Source organism: Dermacentor andersoni, chromosome 3 (genome assembly GCF_023375885.2).
Source record: "Dermacentor andersoni chromosome 3, qqDerAnde1_hic_scaffold, whole genome shotgun sequence".
In the NCBI taxonomy this organism is placed as follows: Eukaryota; Metazoa; Arthropoda; class Arachnida; order Ixodida; family Ixodidae; genus Dermacentor; species Dermacentor andersoni.
Genome location: NC_092816.1, coordinates 209,899,682 through 209,917,387, shown reverse-complemented (window position 1 = coordinate 209,917,387; position 17,706 = coordinate 209,899,682). Strand labels below are relative to the sequence as shown.

The 17,706-nt window shown below is 43.2% G+C and overlaps 1 protein-coding gene across 1 annotated transcript in view; it reads right to left on the bottom strand.

Annotated features, from left to right (window-relative positions):
- The window catches only part of LOC126524719 (uncharacterized), a 451,239-nt gene that overhangs the window by 102,027 nt on the left and 331,506 nt on the right, over positions 1–17,706 (bottom strand). The window contains exons 14-16 of the mRNA XM_055067253.2: positions 16,675–16,760; positions 15,239–15,297; positions 13,056–13,110 (exon numbers count right to left, since the gene is read on the bottom strand). Coding sequence (XP_054923228.2) covers positions 13,056–13,110; positions 15,239–15,297; positions 16,675–16,760 — 200 coding nt within the window. The remainder of the gene's footprint in view (positions 1–13,055; positions 13,111–15,238; positions 15,298–16,674; positions 16,761–17,706) is intronic.

The window sequence follows — 17,706 nt, the reverse complement described above, 5'->3', positions numbered from 1 at the left end:
TCATGCCACCTAGCCGGCTCGAGGTTTATCATTGAGACGGATCGCTGCCCTCTCCAATGGCTGCAGACCATCCCTTCCAAAAATGGCCGCCCCCTGCGCTGGAGCCTCGCTTTGCAACAATATTCCTTTGAGGTACGTTACAAAAAAAGGGAGTCTCAATGGTAACGCCGATGGCTTACGTTGAGGCCCCTAACGTAGGAATCAGCCTCAAAGTTGTTTGTTACTGACGTTTTTCTACCTGAGGCAGGAGTTTTAACATATTGCTTTTATTTAGTGTTTCAATGTCATGACGTGCTTTCTAGTGCAATTTTCCAATTTGTGGATGCGTTATGAGTGCTGCTAGACTACTGTAAGGAACTAGGCAGTAGTATAAAAGGGGAAAGAGCCTGGCATGGCTTAGTGAAGGTTGCGTCGTGCTTGCTGACTGAGCGGTTGAGTTTCGGCGTAGTTCTAACGCTTGCTGGGAACGAGAAAAAAAAGGCAACTCTCCCGAAGTGACTTTGCAGGGTCCTATGTGAACCTGAACGTGAGAACGAGGCCTTCGCGGTGCGCTGCGCTCAAGAAACGCCGAGGGACGACCGACTTCGGTTATGGGAATCATCGAGCGACATCCCTCGCAACGGCGGATGCAGTCCCCTAACCATCGTGATCTCCTTCTCCCGGCGGGGCGGTCTGTTACGTTTTGCCTCCGACGTGCGGTATAGCCGGAGCGGATGCAACGGCCGCCGGGGCTTCGTTCACAGCGGCGGACATTTCGGCCAGTTCAGCGCTGTCCCAACGCCTCCTGCTGAGCGCGTCCAGGCATGTTTCAATGCCGCGTGTCTTTTTGTGTGCGTGTGCGTGTGTGTGTGTGTGTGTGTGTTTGTGTGTGTGTGTGCGTGTGTGTGCGTGCGCGCGTGTGTTTTGGTGCCCACGCTTGTCAAAGCGCGGCAGCCGGGGAGAGGAGCTCCCTAACTGCGAAACGAGGAGGTCTGACCGGCGCCGGCCCAGCGGATACTTGTCACAACGTGTCCATGCGCCGCCGTCACGTGTGCCTCTTCCGAGCCGTTCCTTCTTCCCCTCGACTCCGAGAGTATAAAAGCAGCTGCCCCCGGCCGCCAAGAGAGAAGCTTCGATTTATTCAGTCGAGTAACCTGGTCTCCCGTTCTCCACTTCGGTCGGCCTGACCGGCCGCTCTTTTGCGATGCTAGAATAAGCAAGTTGTTCTGTTAGCAGTCGACTTATCCTTTGCCAGGACCTTCGGATGCTTCCAGCTGTGCCCCAGGCCGCCAGGCCAACGCTACCCTTGGGGCTTGCGACCCATTTGCAGCACCCACCTGACAGATTACAAGAACTTCTTGCTTATTCAAGTAAGAGTCCACTCCGAAAGAATTCTGAACCTCATTGAAAGAGCTAGGTTTCATCAGCTGGAGTATCTACGGCACTAGTTTCAAGTTACTTGGAATTCATCTTTAATTGTCACCTTGTCAACATGGCTTTCGCAAACGCCACTCCTGTGAAAGGCAAATAATGGCGCTCACAATGACGTATTTTCCACTTTACTCTGGTTTTTGGTTGTTGATTGTATATTTATTGATTTTGAGAAAGCCTTAGGTATGGTCTCGTATTCCTTGTTACTATTTAAACTAAGCCGACTTAACTGTGACACAAATATCCCATGTGTATCGAGTGCTTTCTACATGGTAGGACTATTTCTTCCGTCACCTCTGGTTTTCTGCAAGAAGCAGTACTAGGTCCTTTGGTAAGACGATTGGATGTTTTTCATCATAAGATTTCTTGTTAAATTGTAGGCCTCCTGCGACTCGAATAACCTAATTGTCGAGGGAGGAGGTCACGTCTACAAGTGTTCAATCCTTTATATGCCAAGCTCCTTTAGAGACGTAATCAATTTCTGGCGAAAAGGCTGATCTTTCAACGTTTTCTGTCCGTCATAGTTCACCGGCTTGTATTTCTCCTGCATTCAGGGCTCCCCGAAACATACATTCCCGCTTTAGGTTCGAGCGAAATCTTAGTATCCAAGCTGTAACGCGGTGTAGTAGCGCAGAACAGCTGTATTTGTGAATGTCCATAACTAGTAGTTCCCTTGGCATGACCACTTGTAACGATGTCGTCCGATTAAGCCGTTTGTTTACGACAATCTGTGTAAAATCGGTAGGATTTGGTCTAGGGCGTGGTGGCCATTCATCCTCTTCACATTTAAGCCAATGAGGTCTGGTCTACCAGACAGTTTCTTGTTAATCCACAGGCCAAAACTCCTCTTGTCAAAAAGTAAGCAGGGTTCTGCTTTACACGGCAATGCCTCTCCAATGTTATGTTCGTTTTGCTCTGAATCTCCGTTACCCTATGGCGACTGAAATCTTTCGTTCGGATCGCCGGTAATCCAGTACAGTGCTACAATTGAGTCAGTTCGAAACTGCACTGATGCTACGCCCTCGACTAGCTCATGGCGCACGGACTTGTATATTCGTGCTGAGACGAGACAAGCCAGCAGTTCGAGTGCGGCAAGGCTTGGCTCCTTCATTGGCTCCACCCTGGACTTGCACAAGCCTCTGGTAGATTATATGTCGATCGTATTTTCTGCTGTGCAAATGTAGCACACGGTGCGTAGGCTGAGTTACTGGCGTCCGCGAAAGAAATGCAGTGCGTCCTTGCCGCCAAGTCCGTTTACGCCCTGTAAGTAGAACAAGAGAATTTCAATGTCACAGCTGTGAAAGTTCATTGCACCAATTCAGCCATTCGTGGAGAGTATCCAGTTGCAGCAGTTCGTCCCAGTCAATACATTTCTTCTAAAGTTTCTGAAAACAGATCTTCACCTTATTGCGAAAGGTAAAGTTTGTCGAGAGGGTCGTATAGGCGAGGGGTCGCATGTAGCACGAACCGCTTGGTATCTGTTACTTGTTGAACGAATTCCACATAGTTTCCTGGACTAAACCACAGTACGTCGGCGTCAGGATGCCATCCCAGGACTTTTAGTACTCCAGGCGGTCGCTCGACGTCGACTAGTGTTGCTTGATAGGGGCACTTGTGAATATCTTGGTGGCTGCTGACCGCAGCTGAGACGCGTTTTCGATGGATTCCGGTCCGGTTAAAATGTCGTCAACATATATGGAGCGCTTCACGTATCAGACTTCTTGCAGATGACAGATACAGAAAGTTTTCTAGCCAGTCAGACACCTTCGTTCTTGATACCGGCTTTAACAAAATCTCCAGGTGGTGCAATACATTACGTATGTGCCTAAATAATAGAAAATCCAAAGCGATGAGAACAGCACGAAAGACTCACCCGCCGGACCTACACCCACATTTGTACAACAGCGATGCTCGGCTCTTTATTTTGCTAATAAGTCTTCGCATTAACATTACTAACTATCTCACATGGTATACACACTTCCAGTACGTCTGCAAAATGCTAACCCTACATCGCGTCATCTTCGTACGAATGTCTCTCCTGCTCCTGTCCAACTGAAGCTTCTATAAAAGTCACTACTGTGGTCCAACCTAGAGTGACCTTAATCTTTTTTGGACCGGAATACGAGATCACTCCCTAAAACTATCGAATTCATTAAGCATAGACATGTTCCCTTCACCACAGATAATTATTTTCGCATGTCTAGTACTAGAACTACCAAAAAAATAACATTAGGTTTCCCTAATATTTTTACTTGTCGACTCACAAGTCGTCTGTCTTTCTGTCTCTTCCAAACATTTATATTTTTTTACCAGAACATAAAACCATTTTTCTGGCTCCTAAACATGTATATGCGCGAGTCCATCACCATATGAAAGTTTGTATTCCGTGGTGCAGTACTAACAGGTACTAGTCAAGCTAGAAACCTCCTCACCACGGCCATTGTCTCCAATATGAACCAAGATCACTTCAAGTCCCGAATTACCGGTCTGTTTTTAATGAGCATTTTGTGAATATACATGTATTTTCCCCACTCCCCTCTGTAAAGCCTAAACAGCCCTGAGTGACTAAATAAATAAGTATAATACTAATAACCAAGATCAAAAAGCAAAATCGACTTTCGTCTTATCACAACGTTTAGTCTCAATTGTGGCTCCGTAATAGCAAACACCTGCACATGCGTTTACCGTAAGCGGAGCGGTTGGAGTTAGTGTCTTGTTTCTAACAGCATTTATGTAGTTTAATAATCTGCCCGCTAAGCACGATTCTTTGTGCGCGCGGCAGGGGAATACAAAGCGTTGTGCAGACGTAATACCTTAGCCTTGCGACCTTTCAATTTCTTCAGATGCGTATATTGCAAAGTAAAAATAAACAATATCAAGAAATATCTCAAGGCCACAATATGGGCAAAAATCACATCATGTAATAGGGAATGAACTAGCCTTGCAAGAAAGGTACAAATTTGTGTTAATTGGCTTCCGTAACGGTAATTTTGTCGCGATTAGTAGATATTCTGGGAATGAAGTTCCTATTTGACGGGGGGTAGTCGTTCTAAGTTTTTTAATTTCAAAGACATCTAAAAATAACGCTTACATACTGTCTTGTTCAGAGATAAATTATGCGCATTGCTTGAGCAGAATACACCTTTATTCAGAATAACTGAAGACAAAAAAAAAACATGGTTCACTAAGTCTATTCATCTACTCAGAAACAAAAAGAAACGTTTATACAGAACTGCAACAGGAACCGGCACCCCGTCAGCTTGGGAAAGGTATCTTAACTGTTTAAGTTCTTACTGCTCCGCTCTCAATGTAGCCAAAAATAAATATTTTTCCCAAGACCTTCCTTCACTACTCAAATCTAATCCCAGAAAGTTCTGGCAAATTTTGTCTCCTGAACGCAATACTAATGACATTTCGTTACACAATAAAGAAAACAACATTCCTATTCCTAACAGTGAGTGCCCTGAAGTTTTTAATAAAGTTTTCTCATCCGTATTCACGAAAGAAAGTATTACTAATCTGCCCATTGTTGCAGACCTAGATTGCCGGTACATGGAACCTATTGACATTACTATTGATGGTATTGTTCAGCTTAATAATGAATGGAATGTTTCGTCTTCAGCAGGTATTGACAATAATAATTCTAAATTACTAAAAAATACAGTATCAGTATCTAGCAAGCTTTTATTTCATATTTTTCATCAATCTTTAATGACAGGTCAGATACCCTAAGGTTGGAAAACAGCGAAAGTCATACCCATCTTCAAAGACGCCGACAAAAACTTAGCTGAGAACTACTGACCGATATCACTAACGTGAATATGCTGTAAAATGATGGAACATATTATCGCATCTCATGTTTACCAACATCTAGAATCAAACAACGTCTTTTTTCATAATCAACATGGTTTCAGGAGAGGTTTGTCGTGCGAAACGCAACTGCTTGAATTTACTACAGATTTACATTTTAACATGGACTGAAACCTTCAAACTGACAGCATGTTTCTGGATTTTTCTAAAGCTTTTGACCGCGTAGCTCATTGTCGCCTGTTATTGAAGTTATCATCATTAAAACTTGATTCACTAACTATATCCTGGCTTCGAAATTAGCTTTCTAACAGGCAGCAGTTTATTTCCCTAACAGCTTCTCCTCGCCCCTTTCAGATGTTCCATCCGGCGTACCACAAGGAAGCGTTCTTGGTCCCTTACTTTTCTGATATACATTAATGACATACCCAATAACTTATCATCATGCATGCGCATTTTCGCTGACGACTGCATTATCTATCGTTCTATTAATAGCTCCGATGACCACCTGATCCTCCAAAATAATCTTAACCAAATTATTATTTGGTGTGACACCTGGATAAATAATCTAAATTCATCAAAATGTAAAATGATGTCCTTCAACGTGGACTATTCTTACTGTATTAAAATGTCCCATTATCTCGGACCTCATCATTTAAATATCTAGGCGTAAATTTTTCAACAAACCTCTCCCGGACTTCTCACATTGCCACCATCTGTGCCAGTGCTTCTCGATCACTGGGTAACCTGTGACGTAAGTAACTCACCTCCACTTATCCGCAAACTGGCATTTCAAACATTTGTTCGCCCTCGACTTGAGTTCGCCGCTCCAGTCTGGTATCCCCACCAAAATTACTTAATTACCATGCTGGAATCAATCCAAAATAGAGCCGCACGTTTCATTTCCCGAAATTATGATTACCGTTCTAGCGTAACTCATATAAAGATTCACTTTTCACTTCAGCTGCTAAGTGATCGTCGCGACATAGCCCTTTTGTCATTATTTCATAAATACGCCCACCACACTAACAAACGTTCCATACACCTAGAAACGTCATCGCACACGTCGCACAGATTATACAATCATCATAGCTTCACGCGCATCTATGGTAAAACAGAAGCATCTAACTCGTCTGCAATCCCACGTGCCGTTCGGCTGTGGAACAACCTCCCCGACAACATCGTTGCGGAAACTGACCGTGAAAAATTCAAGCACTCGCTGAACTCGCTTATTTCTTGTTAACAATTAATATCACACTCACTGCTCTGTGTTACTTTTTCTACCTTTTTCTAGCACTGTTATACGTTTGTTACAAACTTATATAGTTTCTTTTTTGTATTGATATGCAGCTTTATGTAGCTAATATGTTTCCCTGACTTTTGGGCTGTGCACTTGGCTGCTGTTTTCTTGTATTATTGTCGTTACTAGATTCTATGTACTTGATTGTATGCCCCCCTTACTCAATCCCCATGTAGGGGCCTTGTAAAGCATTTTACAAATAAACAAATAAATAAATAAATAACACATCCAATACGAACTGAGAAAAGTGTCACAGTGCGGCACAGAAGCTGCAACAGTGTGGGCGAGACGCGTCCGGCTATTTCCAGGTTTCCTAGAAAATGACGGCATGCCTGCCTGTGGCGAACGACAGCGGTCGATCACATGTCGCTCTACATGAAACGGGATAGCCTGTTTTCCCCTAAGTGGAAAATGAGCAGTGCTTTCGGAAGTCGTAGAAACATGCAAGGGATCGGTCATGTGACGTTGTAGTTTCCTGTTGCACGTGCTTGAGCACTTATCTCGCACGATCACAGCGCAATTGACTACAAAACAAAAGTCCAACAGACGTTGCACGAGTGTCTTCACATTGTCCGTTGCAAAACGAATTTAATTTCACAGTTTAGATTTCAGGGAACTGGGTATAGGCTCTGCTTGTCTATTTCAAGCGTAGCTCTCATGGAAGCATTTATTACGCGCAACAAACCAATACAAAAAAGTATGTAAGTAGACAATTGAAGCAAAGAACAACAAAGTAGTCAATATACAGTGCGATGCTATACAGCATACAGCATGCAGCAAAGCTAACCAACGGCGGCGATGGCGCGAGTGTGCGTCCGAGCGGCTATCTAATTCCTATCGAAGCAATAGCGAATCAGAGGTAAGTTCGCGAAAAATTTCATCATGAGTGATGGAGGCAATGCCTGAAAACATCCTTCCAACACCCAAGGGGGTGAATGAAAAAAATATTCTGTTCTAAGAAGCACTAAGCTGCGACTGGATAGCGGAAACAGTAATCGAAAACGCAGTAAGGGGGTAAGGGGCTGCATGAAAACTTTGTTTTCTACCTACGTAGATGCGTTATGTCATGGAAGAACATTTACGCGTCACCCATATTAAATTCCAGGAGAACAGCGGGCGGTAGTCCGATGGGCGGTGCGTAACGAAATTTTGAATTGTGAAGCGTTTAGTGGGTGCCTAGAAAAAAATTACCGAATAGTCTTTCTTTTGAAGAATTCACATTTGGGCAAAATGGTACTAGCTCAATATGTTGAAGGGGCAGCGCAAGACGACAAAGAAAGAAGGCAGGAAACACACAGGACAGCGCTGAACTCACAACACTTTATTAGAAGGCATACACAAACATAAATACTACAACCTATACAACCTATACCCACATGCTCTCCCATTGATGGCGTCATTATCAGTGCACAGACAAACAGAGAAATCATGTAATCTAATGCTACACTATGATGTGGTTTAAAAATGCAAATTCACTGTGGTACAAATTTCAAGAAGGCATGCTTACACAAAGCCATCCATTTTTGCGGATACAGTATGCCTCAATAATCTCCCTCGTAGTCCGATTGCTATGTCCCGAAAAAAAACCGCAGATTTGATCCTCTTGTTAGGTAGGTTGGATGTAAATGTTATTTTTTCTGCCCCTAACAAAATGATCAATATCTTGCGTAATGTTGATAGGAAGTTCGCACATGCTGCCTCCACTGTTGCTAGGAAAGGCTGCACGGTTAAGCACACGTCGCCACCTGTGCACTGTAGAATGGGAACTGTTTACGAGTTTCGCTTCTCGGCGGTCGCGTCTATATCGGCCAAACAGTTCGATGACTGCGCCTTAGAATGTCAGAGCATAGGCGTTCGCTCAGCGGTCAATGCCTTCTCAAATGACGCGTGGCATCGCTCTGAACATGGGTGTGCTCCAATCTATGAAGACACCACCATTCTTTCGGGACATAACAGTCAGACTACGAGGGAGATTATTGAGGCATACCATATCAGGAAAAAGGGAACGCGTTGTGTAAGCATGCCTTCAAGAAATTTGTATCACAGTGAATTTGAATTTTAAACGCTTCATAGTATAGCATTTCATAGTATAGCATTCATAGTATAGGATTTATCTATTATGCACTGATAATGACGATATCAATGGGAGAGCACGTGGGCATAGGTCTTAGTATTTATGCTTGTCATCATCATCCTCATCAGCCTGGTTAAGCCCACTGCAGGGCAAAGGCAACTGCCCCGGTCATATACAAATTGTGACCATGTCGTCCCTGCAAACTTCTTAATCTCATCCGCCCACTTATCGTTCTGCCGCCCCTGCTACGCTTCCCTTTCCTTGGAATCCTGTCCGTAACCCTTAATGATCATCGGTTATCTCCCTCCTCCTCACATGTCCTGCCCATGCCCCCATTTCTATTTCTTAATTTCTACTAAGATGTCATTAACTCTTGTTTGTTCCCTCACCCAATCTGCTCTTTTCTTATCCCTTAACGTTACACCCATCATTCTTCTTTCCATAGCTCGTTGACTCTCGTCCTCAATTTAAGTAGAACTGTTTTCATAAGCCTCCAGGTTTCTGCTCCGTACGTGAGTACTGGTAAGACACAGCTGTTATATGCTTTTCTCTTGAGGGATAATGACAACCTGCTGTTCATGATCTGAGAATGCCTGCCAAACGCACCCCAAGCCATTCCTATTCTTCTGATTATTTCAGTCTCATGATCCGGATCCGCGGTAACTACATGCCGTGAGTAGACGTATTCCCTTAGCACTTCCACTGCCTCGCTACCAATTGTAAATTGCTGTTCTCTTCCGAGACTGTTAAACATTAGTTCTCTTTTCTGCGAATTAATTTTTAAACCCACCCTTCTGCTTTGCCTCTCTAGGTCAGTGAGCATGCCTTGCAATTGGTCTGCTGAGTTACTAAGCACGGCAATATCACCAGCGAAATCTCAAGTTACTAAGGTATTCTCCATTAACTCTTATCCCCAATTCTTCCCAATCCAGGTCTCTGTATACCTCCTGCAAACACGCTGTGCCTCATCTCCCTGCCTAACGCGTTTCTTTATTGGGATTTTGTTGCTTTCTTTATGGACGACTACGGTGGCTGTGAAGCCGCTATAGATAGCTTTCAGTATTTTTACATAGGGCTCATCTACACTCTGATTCCGTAATGCCTCCATGACTGCTGAAGTTTCGACTTAATCTAACGCTTTCTCGTAATCAATGAAAGCTATATATAAGGGTTGGTTATATTCCGCACATTTCTCTATCACCTGATTGATAGTGTGAATATGATCTATTGTTGATAAGCATTTACTGAATCCTGCCTGTCCTTTGGTTGACAGAAGTCTAAGGTGTTCCTGATTCTATTTGCGCTTACCTTAGTAAATACTTTGTAGGCAACGGACAGGGAGCTGATCGGTCTATAATTTTTCAAGTATTTGGCGTCCACTTTCTGAGGGATTAGGATCATGTTAGCGTTGTTCCAAGATTCTGGTACGCTCGAGGTCATGAGGCATTGCGTATACAGGGTGTCCACTTTTTCTAGTACAATCTGCCCACCATCCTTCCACAAATCTGCTGTTACCTGATCCTCCCCAGCTGTCTTCCCCCTTTGTATAGCTCCCAAAGCTTTCTTCACTTCTTCCAGTGTTACTTGTGGGATTTCAAATTCCTTTAGACTATTCTCTCTTCCATTATCGTCGGGGATGCCACTGGTACTGTATAAATCTCTATAGAACTCCTCTGCCACTTGAACTATCTCATCCGTATTAATAATGATATTGCCGGCTTTTTCTCTTAACGCATACATCTGATTCTTGCCAATTCTTAGTTTCTTCTTCACTGCTGTTAGGCTTCCTCCGTTCCTGCGAGCATGTTCAATTCTATCCATATTATAGTTCCTTATGTCAGCTGTCTGACGCTTACTGATTAACTTTGAAAGTTCTGCCAGTTCCATTCTAGCTGTAGGGTTAGAGACTTTCATAAATTGGAGTTTCTTGATCAGATCTTTCGTCTCTGGCGATAGCTTACTGGTTTCCTGTCTAACGGAGTTACCACCGACTTCCATTGCGCACTCCTTAATGACTCCACTCCTTTAAGTTTGTGTACGGCTTCCAATAAGGTTACTTGTGAGTTCAGCGCTGTCCTGTGTGTTTCCTGCCTTTTGTCTTTGTCGTCTTGCGCTGCCCTTTCAAGACGTTCAGCTATTTCGTTCCACGTTTTTCCCCGTTAAAATGCCTATTTCACATTTGTAATCTTGTCGGCGAACGATACATTCAAGATAGGTTGCTTATAATTGGATCAAATAGAGAGAATAATGCGGGTGAAATGCTATCATAGAATAAATTGCATTGTCCATTTGCAGTTTCTGCTGATAATTCTGTGCGCAATGGTTCCAGACTGTCAGCAGTGTAGAATTACCAGCCACGTGTGATGTTTGCGCGAGGTCTTCAAAGATCTCTACTTGAAGAAATAGCGGCCGCCTTATGCTTGACGTGCGTGCCAAATACTGAAAGCGCCATTTTATTGGAGCATTTGCAAAAAGTTTGTTGCTCTAGTGCCTGAAAGTGTTAAACGGTCATTCTGCACAATGATTTGCAGTAACTTAAGAGAACTGTACAGGACCATGAGTTTACATTCGGCGCAGGTGCGAATTATGTCAAGAATGATCTGGGAAGCGTGTTTATAGCGTCTGGTTATTTGCGGTCCTCGCAGAATTTTACTGTATACTCGTTTTCTGCGTATTTTTTGCATTCAACGAGATACATAGTAGGTTTTCCCGGTGTCCACATTTAGTAAAGAAGACGCATCAAGATTTAGTGAAAATAAAGGGCGTGCATATAACGGCCTTTGAAATGAACTGCGCATGGAAGCACGGTTTAAGTGTGCTGACAGAATTGTAACTGCCACCAACACGAAGATTGTTCAAGGTGCAGGCGAGGATGTGGCTAATGTATATGTGAAATGGGTGAAACAACCAAACTACTGTAATAACTAGTTAAAGGGACTGCTCGAAAGCGACTGGTTCGCGTATTGGCGCTCTGTACCGAGAAAACACGCAGTTGACATTTGATGAAATTGGAGGCACGTCAGGTGAAATGTGTAGCGGAAACTAACATTTCTGGCTGAAAACCGACATTTGTAAATACTTACGAAACCCTCGTTTGTTTTATCATTTTCATGGGCCATGAAAAAATTTTCCGGTGTCCTTAATAAACTAAAGAAGTTGCCCGCTGTATTTTTTGTACAGATATTTACCCACGTCGCTTGTATTGTCGATATCGTCTATCTTTCGCAGAGCGTTATAAGTGTGCTTTACGGACTCGGTAGGGTTGAGCTCGCTCTCGTCAATGACATAAGAGATAGCGAAATCAAGTTTGGTGCCAATTAGGGGAATACGTTGTATGATGCACAAGCAAAAGTATCGATGCAAGGGTGAAGTACAGTCGTTCTGCATGGTTCCCTAAAACCTGAACCATTATATGTGGCCAACGTTTTAACTATGTGCTTAAATTGCAAGCCTCTGTAATGCTAACCAATGTTAACAGAAAAATGTGTTGAAATGTGTTATTAAATTAGTTTTCTTCGATACAACCACGAAAATTGCCAGCTTGAAACGAGGCTTGGCAAGCTACAAAGATACAAAAAAAAAACTCTCACATGGCGACGCCACCTTGAAGTTACAGCTCCCTGCCGTGACGTCAGGAATTTTGAATAGTAGACTATTGGGCCCGTTAATGGATCATGTGTTGTTGTGCGGAATAAGGGCGGAAAGAAACGATGTGAACATGACAGACACTCCACATCGTTTCTTTCTGTTTTTATTTCTCTCAACGACACATCGTCATGAAATTAGAGTGATTCCACTCGCGTCTACTCCTTTTCTGCCACTGATAATCGACTGCTTTGCGTTCTAAATAAGCAACAACTGAACTCAACCAGTTATATTAAGACGTCTTAGGAGCATCGAATGAGACAGAACAGGCCAAATACAAAACAAAAATACTTTGAAAAATAACGCTGACATATCGGCGCTCGTGTTTTACAAAATAAAAACAAATGGTTTTGTTTCTATAATACACATTACTACTACTAAAGTATTTAAATCAATGTTTTAAAAGAGTACGATAATCGCGAGAACTTATTGAGCGTCCCTTTCATGTCTCTTTATTGCAAGTGTTCCATTCCAGCAGCTTCGCTGTTACTTTGCTGCCATGCTGCGATGCACACTAGTGTGTTTTTATTTTTTCATTGCATGCCCCCCCCCCCCGCCCCCCCCCCAAAAAAAACTGAAGCGGTGCTTCATAACAGTGAATAAATCACCACTCCTAAAGTTCACATGCGCTCAGGGTCCTCATTTCTGAATTGGACACTATAGCGGTGGTTGTCACGTTCCAATTTCGTGTCTGCGACAAATTCACCCCACCCCCCCCTTATCGTGTTTCGCAGTCCTCTTCATTCAAAGTTACAATATATTTCTTGCCTATAAGGGGCATGTACACGCATAGGTGGGGTTTTACGAGGCTCTACTTACATTTTATTAGTGTCATTGTGGTAGTACGGTGGCACGGCCAAGCCCAGAGGAACATCTAAGAGAAGAAAAGAAAAATGCGACCTGTAGCGATAAACTAAAAGGGAAGCTGTCAGCGCACTACACTACTTCAACTCAGTTCTTCGGCAACACGCAAAGTGTATAAGTATTCATTAATAAAAAAGTGTCATCCACCCGACACTTGCATGAAGCTGCAATGGAAACAAACACAGGTTTCTCAGACACGTAGCTCCACAGTTGAAGAAAAATTTGTCCTGGCCCAAGGTTCGAACCCAAGACATACAGCCTTCTCTGTCGCTCACTCCACTGTCAAAGCCATCCAGAAGGCTTGCAAAGCGCAGCGCTTGCACTGATAATTCCATAACAAAATGTACAGCGAATCTATTCAAAGCGCAGTGACTCTGACAATGACAAATGGGCAATGTACAAGCCCGAGATGCTGGAATGCTCTTCAAAGCGAAAAATTGTTCTTTACCCAATTATTGCGACAAGCTACAAGGAAACCTCTCCAGGTTTCTCAGAAAGAAAAGTTCATGCTTGAAGGAACATTGTTCTTTGTTTAGGAACCGAACCACAGAATAGCTGCTTATTGAGCCGACTGATCTACCATGTCACGCAATCAGGAGGGTAGCAGATCGCTGCGCAAGGGTGAATTAATCTCCCGCCTGAGTTACAACAACACTCAGTAAGACAAATCAGTTCTGTGGCATCCCACAAGATGATAGAAGGTTCCTGAAAGATATGGATAGTTATTTACCCGACTATTGCACGAATGCATAGAAGACACCTCTACAGATTTATAAGAAAGAAAGGTCTAAAATTAAAAGAAAATATTCTTTGTCCAGGAATAAGAACAGGAACTTATGCCAATCTGAGGCAGTTGCTCTACCATGTCAGCTTACCATAAATTTAGCATATTTCAGTGCAAGCGGTAAATAATTGAGCGCTTGAACCAGAACACCAACTGTGACACATAGTTCTGCGGAATCCTGTAAAGTGGAGAAATTGTCTGAAGCAGAAACACTCATGAAATAATAAAAAAAATTATCTGCCCAACACTTGCACGAAGTCACTAAGGAAACGTGTAAACATTTCCTAGAATGTAACCTTCATTTTTCAAATAAAATATTGTCTTGCCCTTGGATCCAACCAGGGTTTAAATTTTCCGGGGCGATCGCTCTAGCGTGTCAGCTCAGTAGAAGGTTACGAGAGCGCAACGCAAGCAAAGTTAGGCGACAGCTCGAAGCACATCAACACTGGGTATGAGAAAACAGTTCTGCGAAATCCCGCAAAGTCGAAGAAAGTACAACAAGGTTAAAATTTTCAATGGCGCGACTGTTGCACTAAGCCACAAAGGAAACCTGTAAGGGTTTCTCAGAAAGCATAGTTCATAGTTAAAGTAACATTTCTTCTTGTAAGGGGAGTGAACCGGGGACTAACACTTTTCAGCAGCGATCACTCTGTCATGCTGGATGACTAGGAGGCATGCATATTGTAGCACTATGCCGATTTATTCTACATTTGGAAGCAAAACGACACTGTGTATGACAAATCAGTACTAACAGCGTAAAGTGAAAGAACATTCATGAAAGGAAAAAAGATATTTACCGGACTGTTGTACAAAGCACAAAAGAAACCTGTACAAAACGAGGGAAAGTTCATATTGAATTTTCTCTTTGTCGGCGGATCAAACCAGTGACAATTTCTTCCGGGACCCTTCCTCTGCCACGACAATCAACCAGGAGGCTACCATATCTCAGCGCATGGTAGGTTTATTCGGCAGGTCTCAGTGCAATAACTGTGCATACGGCAAATAGGTTCTGTAAGCTCCCGTAAAGTGGTAGAACGCTCATGGCATTCTGGTCATCTACCAGAATGCTGCACAAAGCTACAAAATAATCTTGTACAGATTCATCAGAAATAGGCTTGTTATTTGAGGGTATATTTCTTGTCGCGGGATCGACCCAGGGTATAAGGCTTTTGTTAGAGCATTAAGTAAGAGAAATAATAAGAAAGACGGTTTGGAAGAGTATTCTCATGTTCTCTACAATACACGCTCTATAAAGCGCAAATACTGCAGCCAAGGCAGCATTACCACTGGCAGAAGGTGCAACATAAAAAGAAATGGTTGCTGCTGGCGCGTTGGATATTTTTTCTTCACTTACAGATGCGATCATTCAACGGATCGTGCCAAGCTTCTCCACGGAAAATTGATCCGCTCCAACTGCACGAAAATACAGCAAAGGACTGTGTAGTGTTAAAATGCTTTGCGTTGAGTCCTTCAAGTGCTAAAACAATTTCAACACCATGCAGTCTTGTTTATTCTGAACGGGAAGGGAACCTCTGGAACTTTTGTTAGGGAGAACAATCATCCGCTAAACGAAAGAAAAAATAGGATCAGCGTGAGGCGAAGGCTTACGCAGTTTCGAAATTACAGTATGTTTCCAGTGATATTTTGTATTACTGCTAAGAACGCATTATGTGTTTGTTTCGACACATTTTGGTACAATGTGAAAAAAGACTAGAAAAGAACTAGTGCACGTTGATCGAGCTCCGTTAGCAGGACGGGCAACAACCTTGGCACTCCAGTGAGCGCCGCTAGTGTCAAGTGTTGTGAGCACTCATTTACTCGCAATTTTCTGTGGGCAGTCTTAAAAACGGGACGAGGCGTGTAGGGTTCTAGGTCTTTACAACGACCATGACGTTTCCGACATTGCTTGCTTTTTCGAACAGGTGAAGCACCAACTTGTATTTTTGCCGAACTGGCATTCAGCTTGTATCTGCCGCAAAGTTTACTTGGTTATGACATTGTAGTGCCTGTGAGGGACCAGGACACTGACAAACATTCGCACCAAATGGCAAGGTTTTCGGGCGGTTGGTCATAGCATACATCGATTGTCCCACGATACTTTAGGAAAACGTAAAAAAGAAAGCTTTTTCCGGGCGTCAAACAAGCCCGAAAACACACGCAAAATTGCCACGCGACTGACCACTCGAGGCACTTTTCATGTGTTCGCGGGCTTTCACGCTGGGAAAAACACTTATGTAGCATCTATTTAGCAACAGAAAGCTGTGTGAGGACTCTTTTTATGTTGCTCTAGAAGTTTTTGTCCGCAAGCAGCCACACCGGGCCTTAAAGAGCGAGCGCTGCATTTTGTGCTATCCTTCAGATTTTCCCTCCTCATTGCTTTCCTGCCATTCTGGCAAACTGCGCGGTTTGTTTTGTCTAGGAATTAAATGCAATTTACCACTATCCATTGAGCAAGCCTTCTTCGCGAGCAAAATGTCTAAGGTGATCCTTCTTGATTACGTCCTCATTTCCGTTAATAATTGTCTCTTCGATGGGAACTGCACACCGTCATTTTTTGTATCTTTTGGAAAAGAAAAACTGTTTGAGTATCTGAAGGCTCAAGAAGTATCCGTCGCTAAGAAATCAAAATTGTATTTACAGTTTTTTTAAACTGGTCTCATCATACGTTACTTTTATTCGTATTTTAAAGCACTTTCTCCTATAATAAATTCCAGTGCTTTGCAAATGTTAAACACACCTTTATACCACGGCAAGGCATGCTATTAGGATGCAAAGATAGCTAAATATTACCTCACTGCTCCTGCTTCCATAACAACTTTCAATCTTTTGGCACGATCAAAAATAATAGCAAATGGCTCACGGTCAGCATTTCCTCCCTGGAAGATAAAACACAACGTGGTATTAATCATGATTGCAAAAGATTGCTTCGGAATAAAAGAGTGGTTATTTAGAACAGTTAACTTCTAATAACCAAAGAAACGGAAAACTACAAGAATATTGAAGAAAAACTTGCAATAATGGTCATTAAAACACACGCTAATACATTCGACATCACGTGAAAACCTAATGGGATATATACTAACAAAGAAGAGCGATTTCTGTCAACAGTTCTGTTTGCCTGTAGGTGTAACTATTCTACGTGTGCTGTTACACTTAGATTTTCCATCATAAAAAGAGGTTAGACATTTTATATCTTTCTTTTTTTATAGTGGAGCTGTTTACTTGACAGACCTCTATAAATGTGGCGCATTCGTGGTATCATGGGGGGTATCATGGCTGGCTAACGTCCATGAAGTGATCATAAAAGATGGCGGCACTGCGTGGTCTCATAGGGGGCGGTATCTGGGATGGAATGCATCATGTAACCGCACAAAAACAAAGGGACAATGAAGGAACCCACAAGACAGGCGCGGAACTTTCCGCGCCTGTGCGGTGTGTTCCTTCTTTGTCCCTAGTTTTTGTGCGGTTACATGATGCACTCCAATAACGACCACCAACTAGCCCGCTTATCCCTGTTAAATATCTGGGATGGCTCACGCACGTAAAGTGATAAAGAAAGATGGTGGCGCTGCGCGGTCTCTTAGGTGGCGGTATCTGGGATGGCTAACGTCCGTAAAGTGGACAAGCGTAATTATTCAACGTGTGTTGTTACATTTTCCGTATTCGTGGTATGATGGAGGGTATCTTTGCTGGCTAGCGTCCATAAAGTGATCAAAGAAGATGGCGGCACTGCGTGGTCTCGTGGGGGTTTATCTGGGCACGCGAATGTGCGTAAAGTAAGCAAAAGATGGCGGCGCTGCGTGGTCTCGTAGGGAGTGGTAT